At 39.1% G+C, this 19,070-nt stretch overlaps 1 protein-coding gene across 2 annotated transcripts in view; it reads right to left on the bottom strand.

Annotated features, from left to right (window-relative positions):
- Positions 1-564: 564 nt before the first annotated feature.
- The window catches only part of LOC117302870 (ATP-binding cassette sub-family A member 2-like), a 39,936-nt gene continuing 21,430 nt past the window's right edge, over positions 565-19,070 (bottom strand). The window contains exons 23-49 of one of the 2 annotated variants that reach the window (XM_033786829.1): positions 18,950-19,059; positions 18,656-18,787; positions 18,399-18,479; positions 17,954-18,150; positions 16,898-17,386; positions 16,340-16,570; positions 15,570-15,936; positions 14,752-14,972; positions 13,926-13,943; positions 12,241-12,439; positions 11,688-11,793; positions 11,386-11,561; positions 11,098-11,275; positions 10,568-10,683; positions 10,018-10,165; positions 9,381-9,504; positions 8,737-8,869; positions 8,064-8,193; positions 7,728-7,799; positions 7,445-7,551; positions 6,909-7,050; positions 6,470-6,604; positions 5,772-5,875; positions 4,571-4,769; positions 3,995-4,132; positions 3,119-3,715; positions 565-2,887 (exon numbers count right to left, since the gene is read on the bottom strand). In XM_033786829.1, the coding sequence (XP_033642720.1) occupies positions 2,855-2,887; positions 3,119-3,715; positions 3,995-4,132; positions 4,571-4,769; positions 5,772-5,875; positions 6,470-6,604; positions 6,909-7,050; positions 7,445-7,551; positions 7,728-7,799; positions 8,064-8,193; positions 8,737-8,869; positions 9,381-9,504; positions 10,018-10,165; positions 10,568-10,683; positions 11,098-11,275; positions 11,386-11,561; positions 11,688-11,793; positions 12,241-12,439; positions 13,926-13,943; positions 14,752-14,972; positions 15,570-15,936; positions 16,340-16,570; positions 16,898-17,386; positions 17,954-18,150; positions 18,399-18,479; positions 18,656-18,787; positions 18,950-19,059 (4,683 nt within the window). In that variant the 3' untranslated portion in view covers positions 565-2,854. The remainder of the gene's footprint in view (positions 2,888-3,118; positions 3,716-3,994; positions 4,133-4,570; positions 4,770-5,771; positions 5,876-6,469; positions 6,605-6,908; positions 7,051-7,444; positions 7,552-7,727; positions 7,800-8,063; positions 8,194-8,736; positions 8,870-9,380; positions 9,505-10,017; positions 10,166-10,567; positions 10,684-11,097; positions 11,276-11,385; positions 11,562-11,687; positions 11,794-12,240; positions 12,440-13,925; positions 13,944-14,751; positions 14,973-15,569; positions 15,937-16,339; positions 16,571-16,897; positions 17,387-17,953; positions 18,151-18,398; positions 18,480-18,655; positions 18,788-18,949; positions 19,060-19,070) is intronic. The other variant, XM_033786830.1, reaches the window with a different exon arrangement.

Raw genomic sequence — 19,070 nt, 5'->3', positions numbered from 1 at the left:
TTATTTTTGACAATAAACATATAACAGGGGTCGTTGTGGCCCTATAGAAATGTGGGTTGTACTAATTGAGGGAACACACGTGTATATGCCTAATTGGACCCTGTGTGACTTGGCCTGACGGCTAACGTTTCTTGTTTCCATGTGATGCACTTTTTGAATGTTTAGTGCCCACGTGGTGCCGCGTTGTTGTTGTTGTGAATGGCGGGTATCGTTCAACCAGAATGGCGAAAGCTAGCAAAAAAATGCCAAAACCAGTAAAGAGCTCGTCTAGAAATGAATGTATTCAATAATATAATATAAGCAAATAAGCAAATAAGATTAACAGTAAAAAGATATCCCCAAACTCAAGCTGAGCAACAAACCAACAGACAGACAGACAGACAGACAGACAGACAGACAGACAGACAGACAAACAGACAGACAAAAAAACAAAAAACAAAACCCCCCCCCAAAAAAAAATACCAAACTACCAAACTAACAAACAAACACCCTAACAAACAAATACCCCAGAAATAACAGAAGAAAGCAAAATATTCAAAATAACTCACTGACTTGAACAAAATGTTCTCAAAAGAAATAGATAGAATTTTTATTTCACAATAATTAATTGAGATGCTCAATTGAGCACCTGCGGCATGTGCACTTATTTTAATCAAACCAATTAATTAATAAATTAAAGCCTAATTGGTCAAAATCATGGGTAGGATCAGTAAAAAAAAACCTGAACAACTCTAAGCGATTTTGTTGTTGTTCTTGTCCTAAAATAGGCCTACACTGAAACAATGTGACCAAACTCATCTAGCAACTGACTATCTATTAATAGTACTTATGCAGCGCGCAAAGCCTACATTTCAAATAAAAAAATATTCAGTTGTCAAGAATCTGTTTCTATAAAATACAAAACCCATTATTAAAGATCAATTTAGCACAGGTTGAACACAATTTAATAGTTTAAACACCTACGGGTTTGGCTCATAAATATTTTATACTAGTGTTATTTTACTATTAGAAGCCTACATAATACTGGTGTTTAGAACATTGCAATTGAAACAAGCTCACCAAAATATAATAAATACTTTACTTAGTACCATTATAAATAGCTCTTAAAAAGCACACAGATGCACTGATCATTCTTGGTATCTGGAACAGGCCCTGTCTCAACTGCCAGCTCTGACTATGGCTATGGCTGGCTCAACAAGTCATCATGCATTGAAGCAAAGGACTTCCATAGCAACACCCTATATGGCTATGGCTGGCTCAACAAGTCATCATGCATTGAAGCATACGATTTCTATAGCAACACCCTATATGGCTATGGCTGGCTCAACAAGTCATCATGCATTGAAGCATAGGACTTCCATAGCAACATCCTAAGCAACATCCATAGCTGTAGCCAGAGTCAGGTAATTTAAACACAGACTCAAAGTGTCAATGACCGAGATTTATGCTTGGTTGACCGCTTAATGCAATAGGTACAGCCATCACGACCCAAGTCCAGCAGTATAGTGTTTTCCCCACACACATACTTTCTAAAAGTTCAGCAAAGACTAAAAAGAGCAGCTAGTATTTTGATCTTTCAATAAATAATAAATAAATATTGTCAAGGAAAAAGTTTGAGTTATTAAGGACTCCATTTGTATTAAATACTTCTATAAATTCAACCCCACGACAGTATGGGGGTTGCAATGATAGGTCAGGGGGCGGAGAAGTTTGTAGTAAATTAAAGCTGCAGGGAAAGGTTTTCTTAAATTTTTAAAGTAATCTAATCTAAAGCATAACTTTTTTTCCTAATCCTAATTAAACAAATATCCATGTACCCCCGAGGGTATCTTTCAGTTTTCTTTGAAATTTAGACGGGTACCAACAAAAGTACCTGTCTAATGTTATATTGCAACACTGTAAAGTATGAACAATCCTACTTTTTCTTCACTTAGAACTTTTGAGTACAACATAATTTTTCACTTGATTACATTACTTCGTTTTTATGTCATTGTAAAAACAGTCAAGGTGCATTGTTTTAGAACATGCATAAAATCACTCTACACATCATACATATTCATGAGCATATAAACATGTTTCATTGGTCAATTCTGAATAGGTGAGGGGCATCTTATGCATATTCATGGTCAATATTTCTAGTTAGTAAAAGTTATGACTACTGCATATTCATGAGGAAAATGTAACTCAACTGGTCATTGGTCAATATACTTTTGCAATATGCAAATCTTCACTATAGGTGCAACCACTACATGTGAGATTCAATACACATACCAAAACTTGTAATGAGATAAGCTCAATGAGTCACACAGAAGATTTTTTCACTGATTTCAACTATCCGATTTCAGACTTGTCAGATCCTAACTTATTGTTTACTTTTTTCTCAAAAACTCTAGCATTTCAGACAAAAATATTTCAAAGGAAGTTTTCCACCATGTCCAACATTGCACCATTTAAGTTATGTGAAAATAGTAAACATTATTATTTTTAAACCTTACCACCACGACACGCCCTTTAAGTTTAAAATTCAAGCTATCTAGAGCGGTGTATCTTCGCTTTGTGACTGAAATTCTATTGCGCACATTGTACGCCGTTGGAGCATCTCTCACAAGAGACTACTTGACTGTGCCCATCTCAAGAATATGTTGTTTCATGACCACTATAGCCCTATCCACACTACTGAGCCAACATATTGCAATGTATCATTGTAAAAATAGCTCTAAAAATACTGATTATACTCTACATCAACCCAGGTTGCAGCTGGTACTTGTAGTTGATGTGATCTTATCTACAAATGGCAGTCTACATCTTAATCATCAGAGGCTGATTTGGAATAGAACACATCCCTTATGCTTCATCATGCTTCCATGTCCATCAAGGATAACCTAACCTGTAAACAAACAAAAAACAGTTTTGAAATCAAAGAAAGAAAATGACTATCCACCAACAAATGCATTCTGGATTTTTCCATTTCTGTTCTCCCGCTTTGGGTATTTTCGACTCCCCAAATGGATACATTAATCCAGAGGTCGCAGGTGCAAGTCCCACTGCGTTTAGTTTTACTTTGTTCAAATTAACCCAATGAGTTTCCACATGATTCAAAACCAGAAGCAGAACTTACTGTTGTTTCATTTAATGGCAGCATAGGATCATCATCATCATCATGGTCTGTCAGTAGGTGCTCCCTATCTACATCAAAATCAAATTGTGAGCAGGCATTATCTGCAGAACTTCCCAATCTATTTGTACTGATTCTTGGTTGTTTGGATCTTGTCAGGTCCCTTTTCTTCGGAATCAAATGAGACTCATCAAGTTGTAGTATTTCATCATCGTCATCCGCGTCATTGTTTCTGTCTCTTAGTCCGCTATTGCCTCCGCAGCTGCTTATATCTAGTAAGAGATCATCGTCCGATTCCTGCCCGTAGAACTCCTCATCTTCAAAAGAAACTGGTTCTTGCGTCACGCTACAGTTCCTCCTCAGCATCCTCCATGGTCGACAGAATTTCTTCTTCAGCTGTCGTGATAACGACCGTCTTGAGTTTTGGAAAGGGGCATCCTCGTTGTCATCTTGGAGTAGGAACTCATCGTCTAGTAGAAGAGGTTCCATCTCGGTTTTGTTCATCTTCTTCATCTGACGCTGTTTACGTCTGCGGCGTAGCTTGTTTGAGTCAATCACATCCTGCTTTTCTAGTTGCTGTTTGGCAAAGTTTACGAACACCTACCGCAATAAAAACAAAACAAATAGAAGGGAAAATTAAATTAATGTTGTAGTTTGAGACAATTTCTTTGAGACAATTTCTTGAGAGCAGGAACAAAATTATAATAAAATAAAATAAATGGAAAACAAAAACACAATTTTAGCAACAAAGTAACATATTTTGAATGACAGGCTTTGTCAACCAAACAATATGTTAGCCATGTGGGAAACCTATGTTTGCGAGAAAATTAAAATAAAAACATATAACAAAACTGTTAAGAAAAGTTGGAAACTACCTACATTATCTAGTGTGGTTTGGCTGATAGAGAAGTCCTCAATCTGCAGCATGTCCTGAGCATCTTGAAGCTTACTGAATAACTCTGGTAGTGAGACGTTCTCAAGTGGAATCTCGTACTGTAAGATGCTGTGATGCTCTTCCTACAGCAACAAAACAAAAGAATAATAATAATAATAATAATAACTTATAAAGCGCACAAATCCATCAAAGTGCTCATGGCGCTAAATACAAAGAATAATATTTACATGTATAATAACCAAAATTGAAACGTAAGCCTAAGCTAAGAAGAAATCCAGAACATGTTGAAGAGAAATACAATACAAATGCAATATCAAAGAAGAAACAAGTTTTTTTTCAAGACGTCTTTGGCTACATCTATTAAGATACAGGTTAAGTTAAGTTTACAGAATTTGCAAACAAGTTGTATTTATTTTTTCTTCAATTTCATTTGGGGGACTCTAGTTGAAAGCCAAAAGTTCTTGAAGGGGGCTACCAGCCTCCTCTAGTTATGACGTCACTGCCCCTCACAGAGCCACTATAATCAAATATTTTCTTAATTTTCTAAAACCTTCACGTACCTTCAGGACTGCATGTGGGAACATCCGGCCGATAAAGTTTATCACATGTCGGAGGTCAGGTTTGTGACCTTTGACCCTGATGGTTATGGAATACCCATCTCCAAACTTGTTCCTAAGATGCTGGGCGCTGCCAAGGCATCTTAGCTCTCCGTTTACCATGATGGCAAGACGGGTACAGAGTACCTCACATTCCTCCATACTGGAGAAGGAGTTGGGAAACAAAAGTCAAATATTAATTATCATTTTGGTTCAAGTTTTAATAAAAGTAATAATTCAAAGATAACTCAAACGCAGTCCCCCTTGCAGGAAATACTGAATGTTGAAGCATCTTGAGCGTCACTGAGTGATGGGTATGCACGCTATATAAGAATCCACTATTATTTTATAATAGGCACTTATTAGGAGCTTATTATCAATGCACATTGCACTGTTAAAACTACCCCAGCTATCAATGCACATTGCACTGATAAAACTACCCCAGCTATCAATGCACATTGCACTGATAAAACTACCCCAGCTATCAATGCACATTGCACTGTTAAAACTACCCCAGCTATCAATGCACATTGCACTGTTAAAACTACCCCAGCTATCAATGCACATTGCACTGTTAAAACTACCCCAGCTATCAATGCACATTGCACTGTTAAAACTACCCCAGCTATCAATGCACATTGCACTGTTAAAACTACCCCAGCTATCAATGCACATTGCACTGTTAAAACTACCCCAGCTATCAATGCACATTGCACTGTTAAAACTACCCCAGCTATCAATGCACATTGCACTGTTAAAACTACCCCAGCTATCAATGCACATTGCACTGTTAAAACTACCCCAGCTATCAATGCACATTGCACTGTTAAAACTACCCCAGCTATCAATGCACATTGCACTGTTAAAACTACCCCAGCTATCAATGCACATTGCACTGTTAAAACTACCCCAGCTATCAATGCACATTGCACTGTTAAAACTACCCCAGCTATCAATGCACATTGCACTGTTAAAACTACCCCAGCTATCAATGCACATTGCACTGTTAAAACTACCCCAGCTATCAATGCACATTGCACTGTTAAAACTACCCCAGTTATTGGAAGGGAGATATTAATTAAACCATCTCAGCTCCTTTGGGACATGCAGCACCAGCAGCCCAATGAGCCCACAGGTTGCTTTACAATCTCAACCCTCCTTTTACCTGTGTGATGTGAGTATGACAGATCTTCCTTCTCTGACGATGGAGTGAATTAAATCCCAAAGGAATCTCCGAGAGTGTGGATCCATTCCCGTTGTTGGTTCATCCTAAACGTTTAAAAGGGAAAATTATAATGACTAATCAAAACAAGACATTCGCAGAGCAAAACAAACATACAGTACAAACACTTCACATACTGCCCCCGCCCCCTCACCAAAATAGCTGTGAAGCACAAAACTTTGCTTTTAATTCAGTTTTCTGATGCACTCATTTTTCAATGTATAGATTCCAATAGATAAAAGTCAAAATAAAATCGAATTAAACAAAAACAAATAGGTCTGTACAATCCAAAGAGGAATTTATGTGCCAGTCAATAGATCAAATCCAATACCATTTGGATTGGCTGTCATCAGCTAAGCAGAAACAGCTTACCGTCCAAAATGCTATTGAGTTGACATTACTGACATCTTTGCAAAGGAAATTCAGTAAGCAATTTTTATCTGCTCAGCACCTTGATGGAGTTGGACCCAGCACCTTGATGGAGTGTGGACCCAGCACCTTGATGGAGTGTGGACCCAGCACCTTGATGGAGTGTGGACCCAGCACCTTGATGGAGTGTGCACCCAGCACCTTGATGGAGTGTGGACCCAGCACCTTGATGGAGTGTGCACCCAGGCCCTAGGTGCTCATTGAACACTTACCATGTAAATTACCGGAGGATGGCCAAGCAGCGCAATAGCTGTTGATAGTTTGCGTTTATTTCCTCCACTGTATGTGCCCGCTGGCTTATTTGCGTACTGAGTTAGAGCTACTCGTTGTATCGCCCAATCAACAACCTAGAACAAATAAATGCATGTAACTGTGTACAGATAAAAGTTATAACTATAGTGTACAGAATTGGCTTAGTAGATAAGACATTGTTGTCTTGGGTGCAACCCATATGGGTCTACAAATATTTGAAACAATGGCTTTTGTTAAAAGTGGCTACTAAATACAGCAATTGGCTTTGGCTGTGTCAGTTGACTTCAGAGGCTTATCTAGCCACAGCCATGGCTGCATACAGCATTGTGCAATGTCTGACAAGTGGCTGTGTCTGTTGGCTGCAGAGTCTAGGCTAGCCATAGCCCTAGTTTTCTATACCTGCTTCTGTTGCCGAGCTTGGATGCCTTTGAGTCTAGCGTAGAGTCTCAGGTGTTCCCGAGCAGTTAACTCATCAAAGAGTGCATCAAACTGAGGGCAGTAACCAATCAAACGTTGCACCTTCAGCATGTCCTTGTATACACTGGAAGAAAGAGAGCACCAGGGAAAAGGGTTTAAAAAGATGTCAAAGTGTTGTGTAATGCACGTAAAACAACCCAGTAACCGATCAAACGTTGCACCTTCAGCATATCCTTGTATACACTGGAAGGAAGAGAGCACCAGGGAAAAGGGTTTAAAAAGATGTCAAAGTGTTGTGTAATGCACGTAAAACAACCCAGTAACTGATCAAACGTTGCACCTTCAGCATGTCATGGTATACACTGTAAAGAACAGAGCACCAGGGAAAAGGGTTTAAAAAGATGTCAAAGTTTTTTTTTAATCAAAGAACCCAGTACCCTCATCATAAAGATAAAGGGGTTAGGTATTAATTATTCACCCTTACCTAGAAGAAAGAGACAAAGTTTTCTTAACGTTACCTGTGACTTCTGAGAAAGGCATCCCCTTCTGAGATGGATACATCCCCAGTTAGCATCTTGAAGGTTGTAGTCTTCCCTGCTCCATTCACACCAAGTAATCCAAAACACTGTAGGAGAGAAACAAGATCTTGTAACAGTTTGGCCAAACAATTAGCATTGCCTTGCCATCGTTCAGGGACATAAGGGTTGGCATATGTTGACCCTATCAATTCCTTTCTCATATTATGAGGTTTTTAATTTTGAGTTAACTTTGGGGCTCAAGTCATGCTATGAATGTCATTACCTCGCCTTGTGGAACTCCCAGACAGAGTTTGTCTACAGCAAGATGAGATCCAAATCGTTTTGTCTTGTACATCTGTTTGGTGAGACAAAATAAAGTAAAAATGTAGTCAGTAAATAAAAAACAAATGTTTGTGATGAATTATTTGGGTTTGGAAAAGCAAGATGAAGCACTTTTGTTTTATTCTAATTTTGTTGTTGGTGCAAAAGTCTGGCACATGTTTGTTTGTATGTTAATGAAAATCAGTCATTTCTTAAATCGTTCACAAGTATTTTTTAATCTGAGAAGACCTTTGACTTTGAAGAACACTGTTTAAGCAAGGCGCTTGTTTTTATTTACCTTGGAGAGATTTTTGATGCACAATACATCATTTCTTGCCTGCCCACTCAAGACTCTTTCCTTCTCATCCAAGACGTCTTTATCTTCTTCAGTCTCATCATTGGATAATTTCTTTGAGGATTTCTTGCGCCTTTATGTACAAAAAACCCACAAAAACATTTATTCCAACATTGACAGTGAAAACCTGTACATTGGACTAATGGCGCCAAGTTATCAGGACATCCAATTACACAACCCTTGCTTAGAAATTTGTGTACCAAGTAAACACCATGCAATGCATATTACATATCACTGGTGACCCGCTTATTTTTACTTAGCAAATCATTTATGATAACCATCAAATTCCAACTTGCAGGGTATAATTTCATGAAGCTGTTATAAGCACAAATTACCGCTTAGAAAAGTTATTTCCTGTGTTGGAAAATTGTTTTGGGGCTTACAGGCTTTCAAAATTGCACTAAGCTTTTTGAAAGTGTGACCAGAGCCCAATTTCAAAGAGCTGCTTCAACCGTAGAGAAAATCATGCTATACCAGAATAAGGTTACCGGCCAAAATACATCGCTCTCATGTAATATGTGTGACTGGTATCCTGATTTGTTTTGCATCAAAGACAAAACTTCCAGCAATATTTTCTGCTTAGTCAGCTTCACGAAACAGAGCCCTTATGACCTACCTTGGTTTGATGAAGAAACGATATTCACAGAGCAGTGTAAATAGAAATGCAAGTATGCCCTCAGTGGCCATGATGACAAAGGTTCGATATAACAACTCCCATCGATATGGACTCTTCATTTCTTTGTTCATTCCTTCAAGTAGACAAACATGACGCATCAATTAGAATGTTGATTGCCTTCAAATTTAAATTGTTTCATACAGCATAAAGTAAGTATTTAAGGCACTGGACACATTTGGTAATAACTTGAAAATATATATCTTAGCATAAACATTTACTTGCTAACGAGCGACGGAGAACTGTGAGAAACGACTCCGTCTAACGAAACGTAGTTTTAGAGAAAGAGGTAATTTCTCACTCAAATATTTGAATCTGAGAAAGACTGAAAGCAAACACATGTGTGCAACAAGAGTAATTTTTCTTTCATTATTTTCTTGCAACTTCGATGACCAATTTGTTTTATTATGCATGTTTGGATAAACCAAGTGAGAAACCTGGTCTTTGACAATTACTAAACTTGTCCAGTAACTTTAAACCACAGTGTTTAAAACGATTTGATTGTTTTGATGAGTGTTTTGATGGCAGATGAGTTTTTGAAAAATGCAAGTGTTTCAATGGGAACAAGGTTCTCAAATGTGACTCACCAATCATGTAGTAATACTCGTTCATGTACTCATTAAACGACAGATCCATGAGCGCTTTGCCGAGGCAGTAGTTGGGAAATATCAGGAATAATTCATCCAGACTCGAGTAAATATTCTCCAGATTCTGAACATCAAGAAAACGACAAAGAAATAAGACGTCACATCATTTCAATCCACTCTAGCTTTCATATTCATTGATCTTACATTCATAAATACCTGGGACAGTTTATCCATTGTGATTGGTCGAGAGGAGATCACATGGCCAAGTTTAAATGAGTGACATAAACACAGTGAGGAGTCTTTAAACATTCACATGGAGAGCAAGCTTACACAGCACTATAATGCGCAACACAATTAATACATCCCGATACTCAACTGTAGAGCATTGCATAAACTTTGACTATCATCTGGTGCCCGCAATTTGGACAAGCATTAAAAATGTACAGAAAAGTTTTACAGATTTTCCAACAATATTTTGCTTCTTAACAAAGAGGCATTTATAAATGGGATGAAAAGAGTAGTGACTCTGTCTAAAACAGCTGTCTTAATTAAACCTTGCAGGGTCGTGGATGAGCGTCACACAGCCATGACCCTGCCAGTTTGAAACAGCCACGACTCACGACTCAAAAGAACTTACCGAATCTGTGTTGAAGATTTCCAAAATGAATGTAGTGATGAGAGTAGTGACACCAGTGAAAAGATTTAAGACAATGAGGGTAACAAAGGCTGAGCTGGACTCAGTGAATAAGAAGGATGCCGGATACATGATGGGAGTCATGGAAAACCTGCAGAAACACAAAAGTCATAATTGTGATGCCCAGAACCTTTTTTTTTTTAGCTTTTGAGAAAGCCACTGCTTAAGTCGTAACGTCAGGCCATTAAATACTTTTTGCCCCATGCCATTATATTCTTGAAAAATCAGGAGATGACAATCAAAGAAAAGACAACTGGAACATCAGCATTGATGTCAATATGATGTGACCTCTTAAACATTCTACATGTTAAGGACTATGTAAGACTGAATAAGGTGTCTTCTTCTTATCTATTTGATTCCTGAATAAACTCAATTTTAAGTTTGGGCAAGAACTGCCTGATTTGGCAAGGTGCGTGATGTGCCTGATGGATTAGTGTGGTGTAACGAGGAAGAGGAAGTTGTTGGGGTTAGGGGAGATTGGACACAATCTTACCCATAGAGTAGAAAGAGTACAATGACCCCCGGAAGGTTGGTTGAGGATGTGTAAGCTGGCAGGTCAAACAATATCAATATCAGGATACAACACGTGGCTGGCAGGAGATACGTCATCTGTAGAAAAAACCAATCAAATTACCGTTTAACACTAACAGCAATCTACTAAGATGACCCTAGATAAACATTGGAAAAGGTATTTAAGTATTTTTGCTTTTTTATGTACAGCGCCTTTGAGCAAATCTTTTGGATAAACGACTCTTTATAAACAACGTTACAATTATTATTCTTAAAGGTCCAACTATTTGGTGGTGATTTGAAGCAGCAGTAACAAGTCGCTGCCAAACCTGCCCCTTCCCCCAGTCCTGATAGGGTCAAGGACAATTGTCAAGACTAGGATCTGAACCCACACCCTGCTGATCACAAACTCCAGAGCTTGAGTCCAGTGTGCTAGATAGCTTGACCACAACAACCCAAGCAGATAAATACAAACAACAACAACAACAAATCCTAGGAGTTAACATCTCTCACCATATCCCATATGAAGTTGGAGACCCAATAAATGAGTGGTCTGGTGCCACTGACAAACTGTAGATGCTTAGCCTTAGTGGAGCGTTCAATCACAAGGAAGACAACGAAGCCAGCCGGTACGAAGGACATAGCAACGATGATGAAGATGGCAATCAGTACATTGGTGGACTCACGGTTACTGCAAAAATAAAGTCCAGAGAAATGTGGCGTCATCTTAGCTATTTTGCAGAGGCAAAAACAAATAATACAAAAGTTCAACAAAGTTCAACCACAAAGTTGTAGACTCACACAAATTCTTCCTCAAGCTGCCATCCTGTCTTATTCACCGGATGATTGATGACAGTGATGCCATATGCAGATGGGTTACCATGGATACTAGGGTCAAGGTTTGCTCGTAAGATGGCATTATTGAGTACGTTGAGGTAGATGGGTAGGGAATGATATCCTTTGTGACTGTACCAAGCCTAATAAAGGAAAACAGAAAGAGACAATGGGTTGGTTTTCACTAAAGTGCAATGCTCCTTTAGTTAAATAAATATCTCAATACAGAAATAAATTTGTAAAAATCAACAGATGTTTGTTCTACTTACAATGGCAGCATTTCGTACTGCAATACTGCGATATGTATCAGGAACGATGTTTCCATACTTTGATGGGACAAAACTTCGTACATTACCAAATGAAATACCTCCATATCTAGAAGAAACAATAAAAATCAAATTCAGTTCTCAAAAAAGAAGTTGAGTTTTTTTCTCGGGTGCAAAATTCTTAATGAGTAATCAATGGACAAGTTACTGGAATCTGTCTGATTTTCAGCAAATTTAAGCCCAAACTACTTAGATTAGTATTTTGAAATATAGATTCAAGAAAGAATAAGCTTTCATTTAAAGTATATCACACACAAACCACCACAATAAGTGGTTTTTACTTGAAAACTAAGAATGACTTTATTGTCAAGATCCTGACATATCTCAAGTCCATTGGTCATGTGCAAACACTTTTTGCAAGTAAAATGGATTTTGTGCTTTGTCCTTAACATATGAGACAAAGTGTTTGGTACATTTTTCATTTGGAAACATTATCTGTCAAAATTAGTTCATAGAATTTGTTTTTTTCTTTTGGCAACTGGAATTATGTGCTCACCTTCTGAGTCTAAATTTATTAGTGGTGTAGATGATATATTCAGACATGTTTCTGCCGCTGACATCCAATAGAATGTCACTCGTTATAACCTTCTTCTTGTCTGGCACCGGCTCGCCAACATTCGGTGGACAGACAAACCCATTGCCATCCTCAGCACACTGACATGTTTTTTCCTTGATGTACGACATCCCCTCAGGTTCTAAGACAACCACATGCAATCAATTCATCATTAAGCAACTTCTTAAATTTATGGGGGTTATCAGGGAAATTTCACTGAAATGAGGGTTTTCCTTTTTGGTGAAAACCTCAAAAATGACAGGTTGTAAAGTCAGGGAATCACACAAATTGGCTGCCATTAAAGTAAGTTTTACATGTATTTGCATGGGGGAAGGGCACTAGTTATTGAGCAAAATATCAACCTCATTAGACCATGGAGGAATATTAAACCTCCAACTCTACACTACAATGGCACAAACAGAAGTGTCACAACAGCCTTTTGAAACCCTACTGCTACCATATAGATCCCTTCTCAGATTTCTCAGACCCTTTCTCAAGTTTCATAATAATAATAAAAATAATAACCCGTTTTTGGAGTATGCAGCCTGTGCAACATTAATATGGGCTACTCGGCTCAATCAATCACAAGAACCATCTCTGCCCTCAAAGGTACCCATTTACGCCTGGGTGGAGAGAAGCAATTATAGTGAAGTGTCTTGCTCAGGGAAACAAGTGTCACGACCGGGATTCGAACCCACACTCTGCTGAACAGAAGCACCAGAGCTTGAGTTCAATGCTCTAATCCACTCAGCCACGACACCCTACAGATAAATAATCACTAAAGGATGGCTATTGCATAGTAGTGCAGATTGATAGGTGGATTCGGGGAAGATGTTGAGGCAGGGTTGCAGATGGGGGAATTTTGTTTTGTGATATTTCAGAACTTTTCCTTTTCCACGCTGGCCCACCATGGGTTTAAATCCCCGTAGAGTAATATAAAAGTTTGCTCTTACAAAATGTTGCGTGAACTGGTGCTTGACCTGTGTTCTACGATGGGTCAGTGTCAATTTCTCAATGGAAAATAAATGCCTCATGTCGGGCCGTGTAATGGTTTTGTTTGCACTCTAGTTCTACATATAACGCTATAATCACACCACTATACTGACTAGTGTGCAGTTGTGGGTTGATTTCCTGTGCATCACACATCACTGCAACACAAAATGGAATGACACCAGAGTTAAACCTCATGGGACACCCACTAGCAAAGGGGATTTCAAGGAATGCCCAGAGGCAAAGGTTCATCACTAACCCTGCATGTAACAAATAGTGTTATAATTAGTACAATGCATATCTTTGTCGCAAGCACAATCACACAAAGCACAAGCAAGAACATAATTCTCAAACAACATACAGCAAAAAGCTGGTGGCAAAACATACAATCCCTGCAAATAAAAACAAGCGTTAAAACAAAACCAAAAAGTGGAAAAGGAAGGAGATTGCAATGAAGAACCTACAATTATGCTTTAAATATCATTCAAGTCTCTTTAAAATGCATTGATTGCAGTTGCAAATACAAGACAAAATAATGGCCTCTGTAGCATTTCCAATGCACAGATCGAGGATTAAACTTCCACTTGCAGGTAAATCAATGTTGCTATTCTTTTACCGGAATGCAAACAAGTACTTACGCTTAAATGACTCATCACCTTCTCAACAATGTCCATACATACACACAGGGAGAGAAAGCAATAGCAAAAGAACAAATAAAAACACAATTAAGGAAGTTGGTTTAATCATCGGTCAAGCAGGATTGTGTCTCTGATGCCATGCAGTAGAATAACGATGGTGTTAAAGAATGAGCATGCTCGGACTACTACGGCTATTTAAAAGTTACTAAGGCTCTTGAAAAGTAAGACTATAAAACACTCAAGCTGTTTCACACTAAACAAAGGTCCTGCAAAAGTCCCCACAAAATTACGGTCAAACTTCTCACATTCGAGTTGCTGGCCCCAGCAAACTCCTGGGAAATGGCTATCCCTGCTTTGTGAGTAGAGTTTTAGCTAAAACATCAGGCTTAGCATATTCAGTTTATTTTTCCCCCAAAAATAAAATTTATCATTTCCCCAATTCCCTAACAGCTTTTTAAAATTTGGACCTTGCAGTATCAGTACGTGGATCAAGATATTGCTCCATCACTTGAATTTCCAAGTGTTTTTTATGTAATGTACTTTTTAGACTAATTCTTGTACGTTATCTTTTTGATAAATTTCTTGTTTTTATATCCTAAAGAAAAATAATAAATGAATGAATAATGAAATGTAGACAGTTATACCACGACCAATAAACTGGACAATCCAACTGGTCAATTAAAACAAATCCAGCATTTTTTGTTTTTTTCGACACACAAGTTAATGAGACTCATAATGAGGCTTGTATGTAAAGACTACCCTTGTACCCCCAAACTATACCCATTTATCATTACCATGGAGTCCAGGAACTAGTCCTCCCACTTACCATCAAACTCAGACTCCTCCGGTGGGGGCAGTGGTTGCGGTGGCTTAGGGACGTAGTTAGACAGCGGCTCCCCTTTCTTAAAGGACTCCTCACACATTCTATCAAAGTACTTCCCACGGAGGTTGACGCTAGAGGAGTAGTTGTTGGACTGAACAAGTCTATCTAAAGTGCCATTCCATGGAGTCTTTATGACACAGCTCCCTCCGATCCCAGCTGGAAATCTGAAATAATTTAATAAAATATTCCTAAGAATGTCTTTGCAGATTTTATTCCACTCATCACTTATGACATCAGTTTTGCTTAAAATACCCTTCCGCCGGACAAACATTAAAAGACTTAGGCAATCACCCCATCATTGGTGCGCCAAACAGCAGTAGTACTAGTACAGTCAACAACACAAACATTAAAAGACTTAGGCAATCACCCCATCATTGGTGCGCCAAACAGCAGTAGTACTAGTACAGTCAACAACACAAAATTGCTAACAACACCAGTCATGGCATTTGTGTCCTTGAGCAAGATAGTTTAATTGCTTTGTCCTTCGGATGGGACATTCAACAGTAAGTCTTGTGCACTATAGTATTGGTAGTGCGAGTAAAAGAACCCAGAACACTTATCGTGGCAGAGTAGGGGTTAACCCTGGTGTTTCTGGTTAACTTAGAAAACACCCTTGTTTACAGGTTCCCTCAGGCTTGCAAGCTATTGTCAATAAGTTTACTTATGAGGCATCCTTGTTTTCAATACAAAAAATAAATGACAATACATAATAATGAACAAATGACTTCTCAACGAAAGATACAACACATTCTTGCCTTTACCTGAAGGTTGCTGTCAGCTGTGTTGGATCTGCATCCCCATCAACCGACCGATAAATATGATAGGTCCGCCTCCTATTCAAAGCCTCATTTGCATATAATGAATATGTATCATCAGGATAGGTCAAAGGGTGATACTGCGATGGTGTCAACACTAGAGGAGGGAAGTTGCCAACTTGGGGGGCGGAGAGTGCAACGCTCATAGCGATGCTGACGAAGAACGCTGGCAGGATGAGCTGGGTGAATAGACTCTTACAGTTGCGTCTTGTGTAGTGAAAGCGTTTAACCATGAGGGCTCGGAACTGGCTGCACTGGAGGAAGAGTCCAGTTAGGAGGTAGGAACTGGTATCTTCAAGATACCCATGAGTTGCTGTGGAGTCAAATGGAAACAGGCACCAATTTCATAAACCCTGTAAGCACAAAAACTCACTTAGCACAAACAACTTTTACTTAATGTGGGTTACTGGCCAGAATACCATACAGTTACCATTGCTGTGAATTGTACCTCGGTCATTCCTTGCTTAGCCAAGAAATTTGATAAGCAAAAGTTTTCATGGGCAGAGGGCCTTTACTTTCAAAGCTGTTAAGCACATACAGTTGCTTACCACAGAAAATAGTCTTGCTTAACAGAAATGGGTTGTTGGAAATTGTTTTACCTTGGGTTGTCTTGTAGTTGTTTTTGCTTACCATGCAGTTTTAATTAAATGTAAAAGAGCATTTACAAGGAAAAAAGTTGTTTTATCATCCAATCACAACCTGTGATCAGGACTTACCATTTTGTGTTTCCTCCTGTGGCAACTGACTATAACCATCCCTAGTCTGAGAATGGAATTCCCCAAAGAAGAGGTCCTCTGATGCACTGTCACTATGATGCATTCCACCAACACTGGACAGTTCCACTTCTCCATGGGGTGTGGCTGTAGCATTTGATGACTGTGCCAGGAGGGGATGGTCTGTTGTTGAGTAATCCGACGATAAAGATGTCTGGCCATCGGAATCTCCATCTGTTGACCAAAACAATCACAATATTGCTTACTGAAACAAACCCTCTTAAACTATTGAAACAAACTTTGCAGCACGTGCTAACAGCGTACTACAGGGATCTTGCAACCAAACTGGGTAATATTTCATAGAACTGCTTAAGCAGATGGTATTGTTTTAAAAGTGTCTACTAAGCAAAAATGAGCGAGATACCAGTAACAGATGATACCTGTGACATTGGTAACCTTGTTCTGGTAAGCAAAATATTGTTGCGCTTAGTTACTTTTCTGCTTAAGCAGCTCTATGTAATTAGGCCCAGGTCTGTCGCTACAGGCTTCTAAGCTTCTTACCTAATCTATTCACTCCGTACTTGTCAGCTACCTTCAAGAACACCTTCTCTAGTGAGGAATCCATCAAGCCATACCCAGACAGATTAAGACCTTCCAGTTTCTCATCAGAAAGCTCCTCCAATAACGTTGTTAGAGTCCCTTCCTCTTCTGCCTCCAGAGGAAGCGTGTATGTCAGCTCTCGAAGGGTTTCTGCAGACAGCGTTGCTCCAGGGACGTGTAGTCGGATGAACCTCCCTACATCTTCCTCAGAGCAGTTAGAAACAAAGGAATCGTTTCTCTGCTGTGCCTCTGTTGAAGTCGACCGGTTAACGTTCTCGTTAAGTCCAAGTGGCTTCTTGATTAAGGTCAACTGGTACCCATCCCCGAAGGTGGTCTTTAAGAACATCGAGGATCCGACACACTTGATTTGTCCATGAGACAAGATGGCGATGCGATCTCCGAGAATGTCCGCCTCGTCCATGTGATGAGTTGAAAGGATGATAGTACGGCCTGGAGAAAATCAGAGTTTAAGAATTAGACTCAAGATCTCAAAACCAAACTTCAACAGGCTGCAAAGATTCCACTTTCCTCATTCATTGAGCATAAAGCATCAAGCACAAAACCTGAGATGCTCAACTCCTTAGGAGTATGCAGCACCGGCAAAACTATAGAAGGTGTACAGGTAGTTAATCATTATATTTCAAATCTCATTTGTTTGTACATTCAAGATAAATGTTTGCACTTGATTCAAACCCACACTGCTGACTTAGCCACCAGAATTTGAGTCCACTCCACCAGACTACTTGGCCAGGACACGGCACATTTCTCTAAATACAAAAACATTTTGGTTTTACAATTTTTGCATTGTATAAATTTGTCTGCAAGCAGTTACTGTAAAATGCTCATGGGGGAAACAACCTAGTTTCTGATGATACTGTAGCAAGTTTGGTCAAATTTATTTTTGCAAAATCTTTTTACACTGGATAGGGTGTGTCTCCGAGACAACGCACCATCACCATACTATCAGACATCCCTAGAGGGCGCTGCTAAAACATAGTCAATACAATCAGTTCCTACCTTGCTTGTATTTGATGAGAAGATCCCAGATGGCGCGGCGTGCACATGGATCAATGCCTGCTGTAGGCTCATCCAATATCACAGTACGAGACCCTCCAACGAACGCTATAGCTACTGAGAGTTTACGTTGCATACCACCAGAGAGATTGTTCACTACTTGGTGACGCTTCTTCAATAGTCCAATGTCAGTGATAATCCTTTTTGTAAAAGATGATAACAAATAACTTTTTGACTAACTGTTTGTGTGCTAAACTTGGAACCATTGAGACATGCTAAACTTGGAATCCATTGAGACATGCTAAATTTGGAATACATTGAGAAATATGTGCATCTTATTTGCAGTGCAGACTAAGGGAAAATACAGAGGAATTGACAAACATTAATTTGGTCATTTGTGGTAGGTTCCTATAAATGTAATAATCAAATGACTAGATTTCAAACTTACCTAGTGATCTCAGACTTGATGCTAGAGTTGGCCATGCCTTTTAGCAGGCAGTAAAACCATATGTGTTCCTCCACTGTAAGTCTGAAAGAAAACGTTTGAGTTTAATCAAATAATTGATATAAATTGATAAACCACGAGGGAAACTGACTGGGAAAAATGACTAGAGCAGTTCGTAAATCTGGGACCTCCTAAAAAACGTGCTCAATCAAAGTGTACATTTTCAAAGTAACTGACTAAGATTTTAAACTGGCACTTACTTATCAAAGAGGGCGTTGTGTTGAGGGCACATGCCAAGGCTTTTGCGTATTGTTGTCATATCGGTGCGTATGTCAGATCCGTAGATGTGTGCCGTGCCGGAGGTGGGTGGGAACAGTCCCGTTAAAATGGAACTGCGTCAAACAAAGAGATGAGTTATTAAGACGTGAACAATCTGGAGAACAATCTGATAACAACACAAATAATTTCAAGCAAACTTCCCTTGGATGCTCAGACTTTGCACATGTTTTTGTTTAAGCAGCTCTATCAAATTGGCCAGGGATGCGGTGACTTACATTGTGGTGGTTTTCCCAGCTCCGTTGTGACCCAGGAAAGACGTAATCTGACCCTCGTAGAAGTTCAAACTCAATTTATTGACGGCTCTTTTGCCTCCCTTCTTGTAAACCTGCAATGGAA

Source organism: Asterias rubens, chromosome 19, assembly GCF_902459465.1.
Source record: "Asterias rubens chromosome 19, eAstRub1.3, whole genome shotgun sequence".
Classification (NCBI taxonomy): domain Eukaryota; kingdom Metazoa; phylum Echinodermata; class Asteroidea; order Forcipulatida; family Asteriidae; genus Asterias; species Asterias rubens.
Note: the sequence above shows the minus strand (reverse complement) of the source record. Positions and strands in the feature narration are given on the sequence as shown.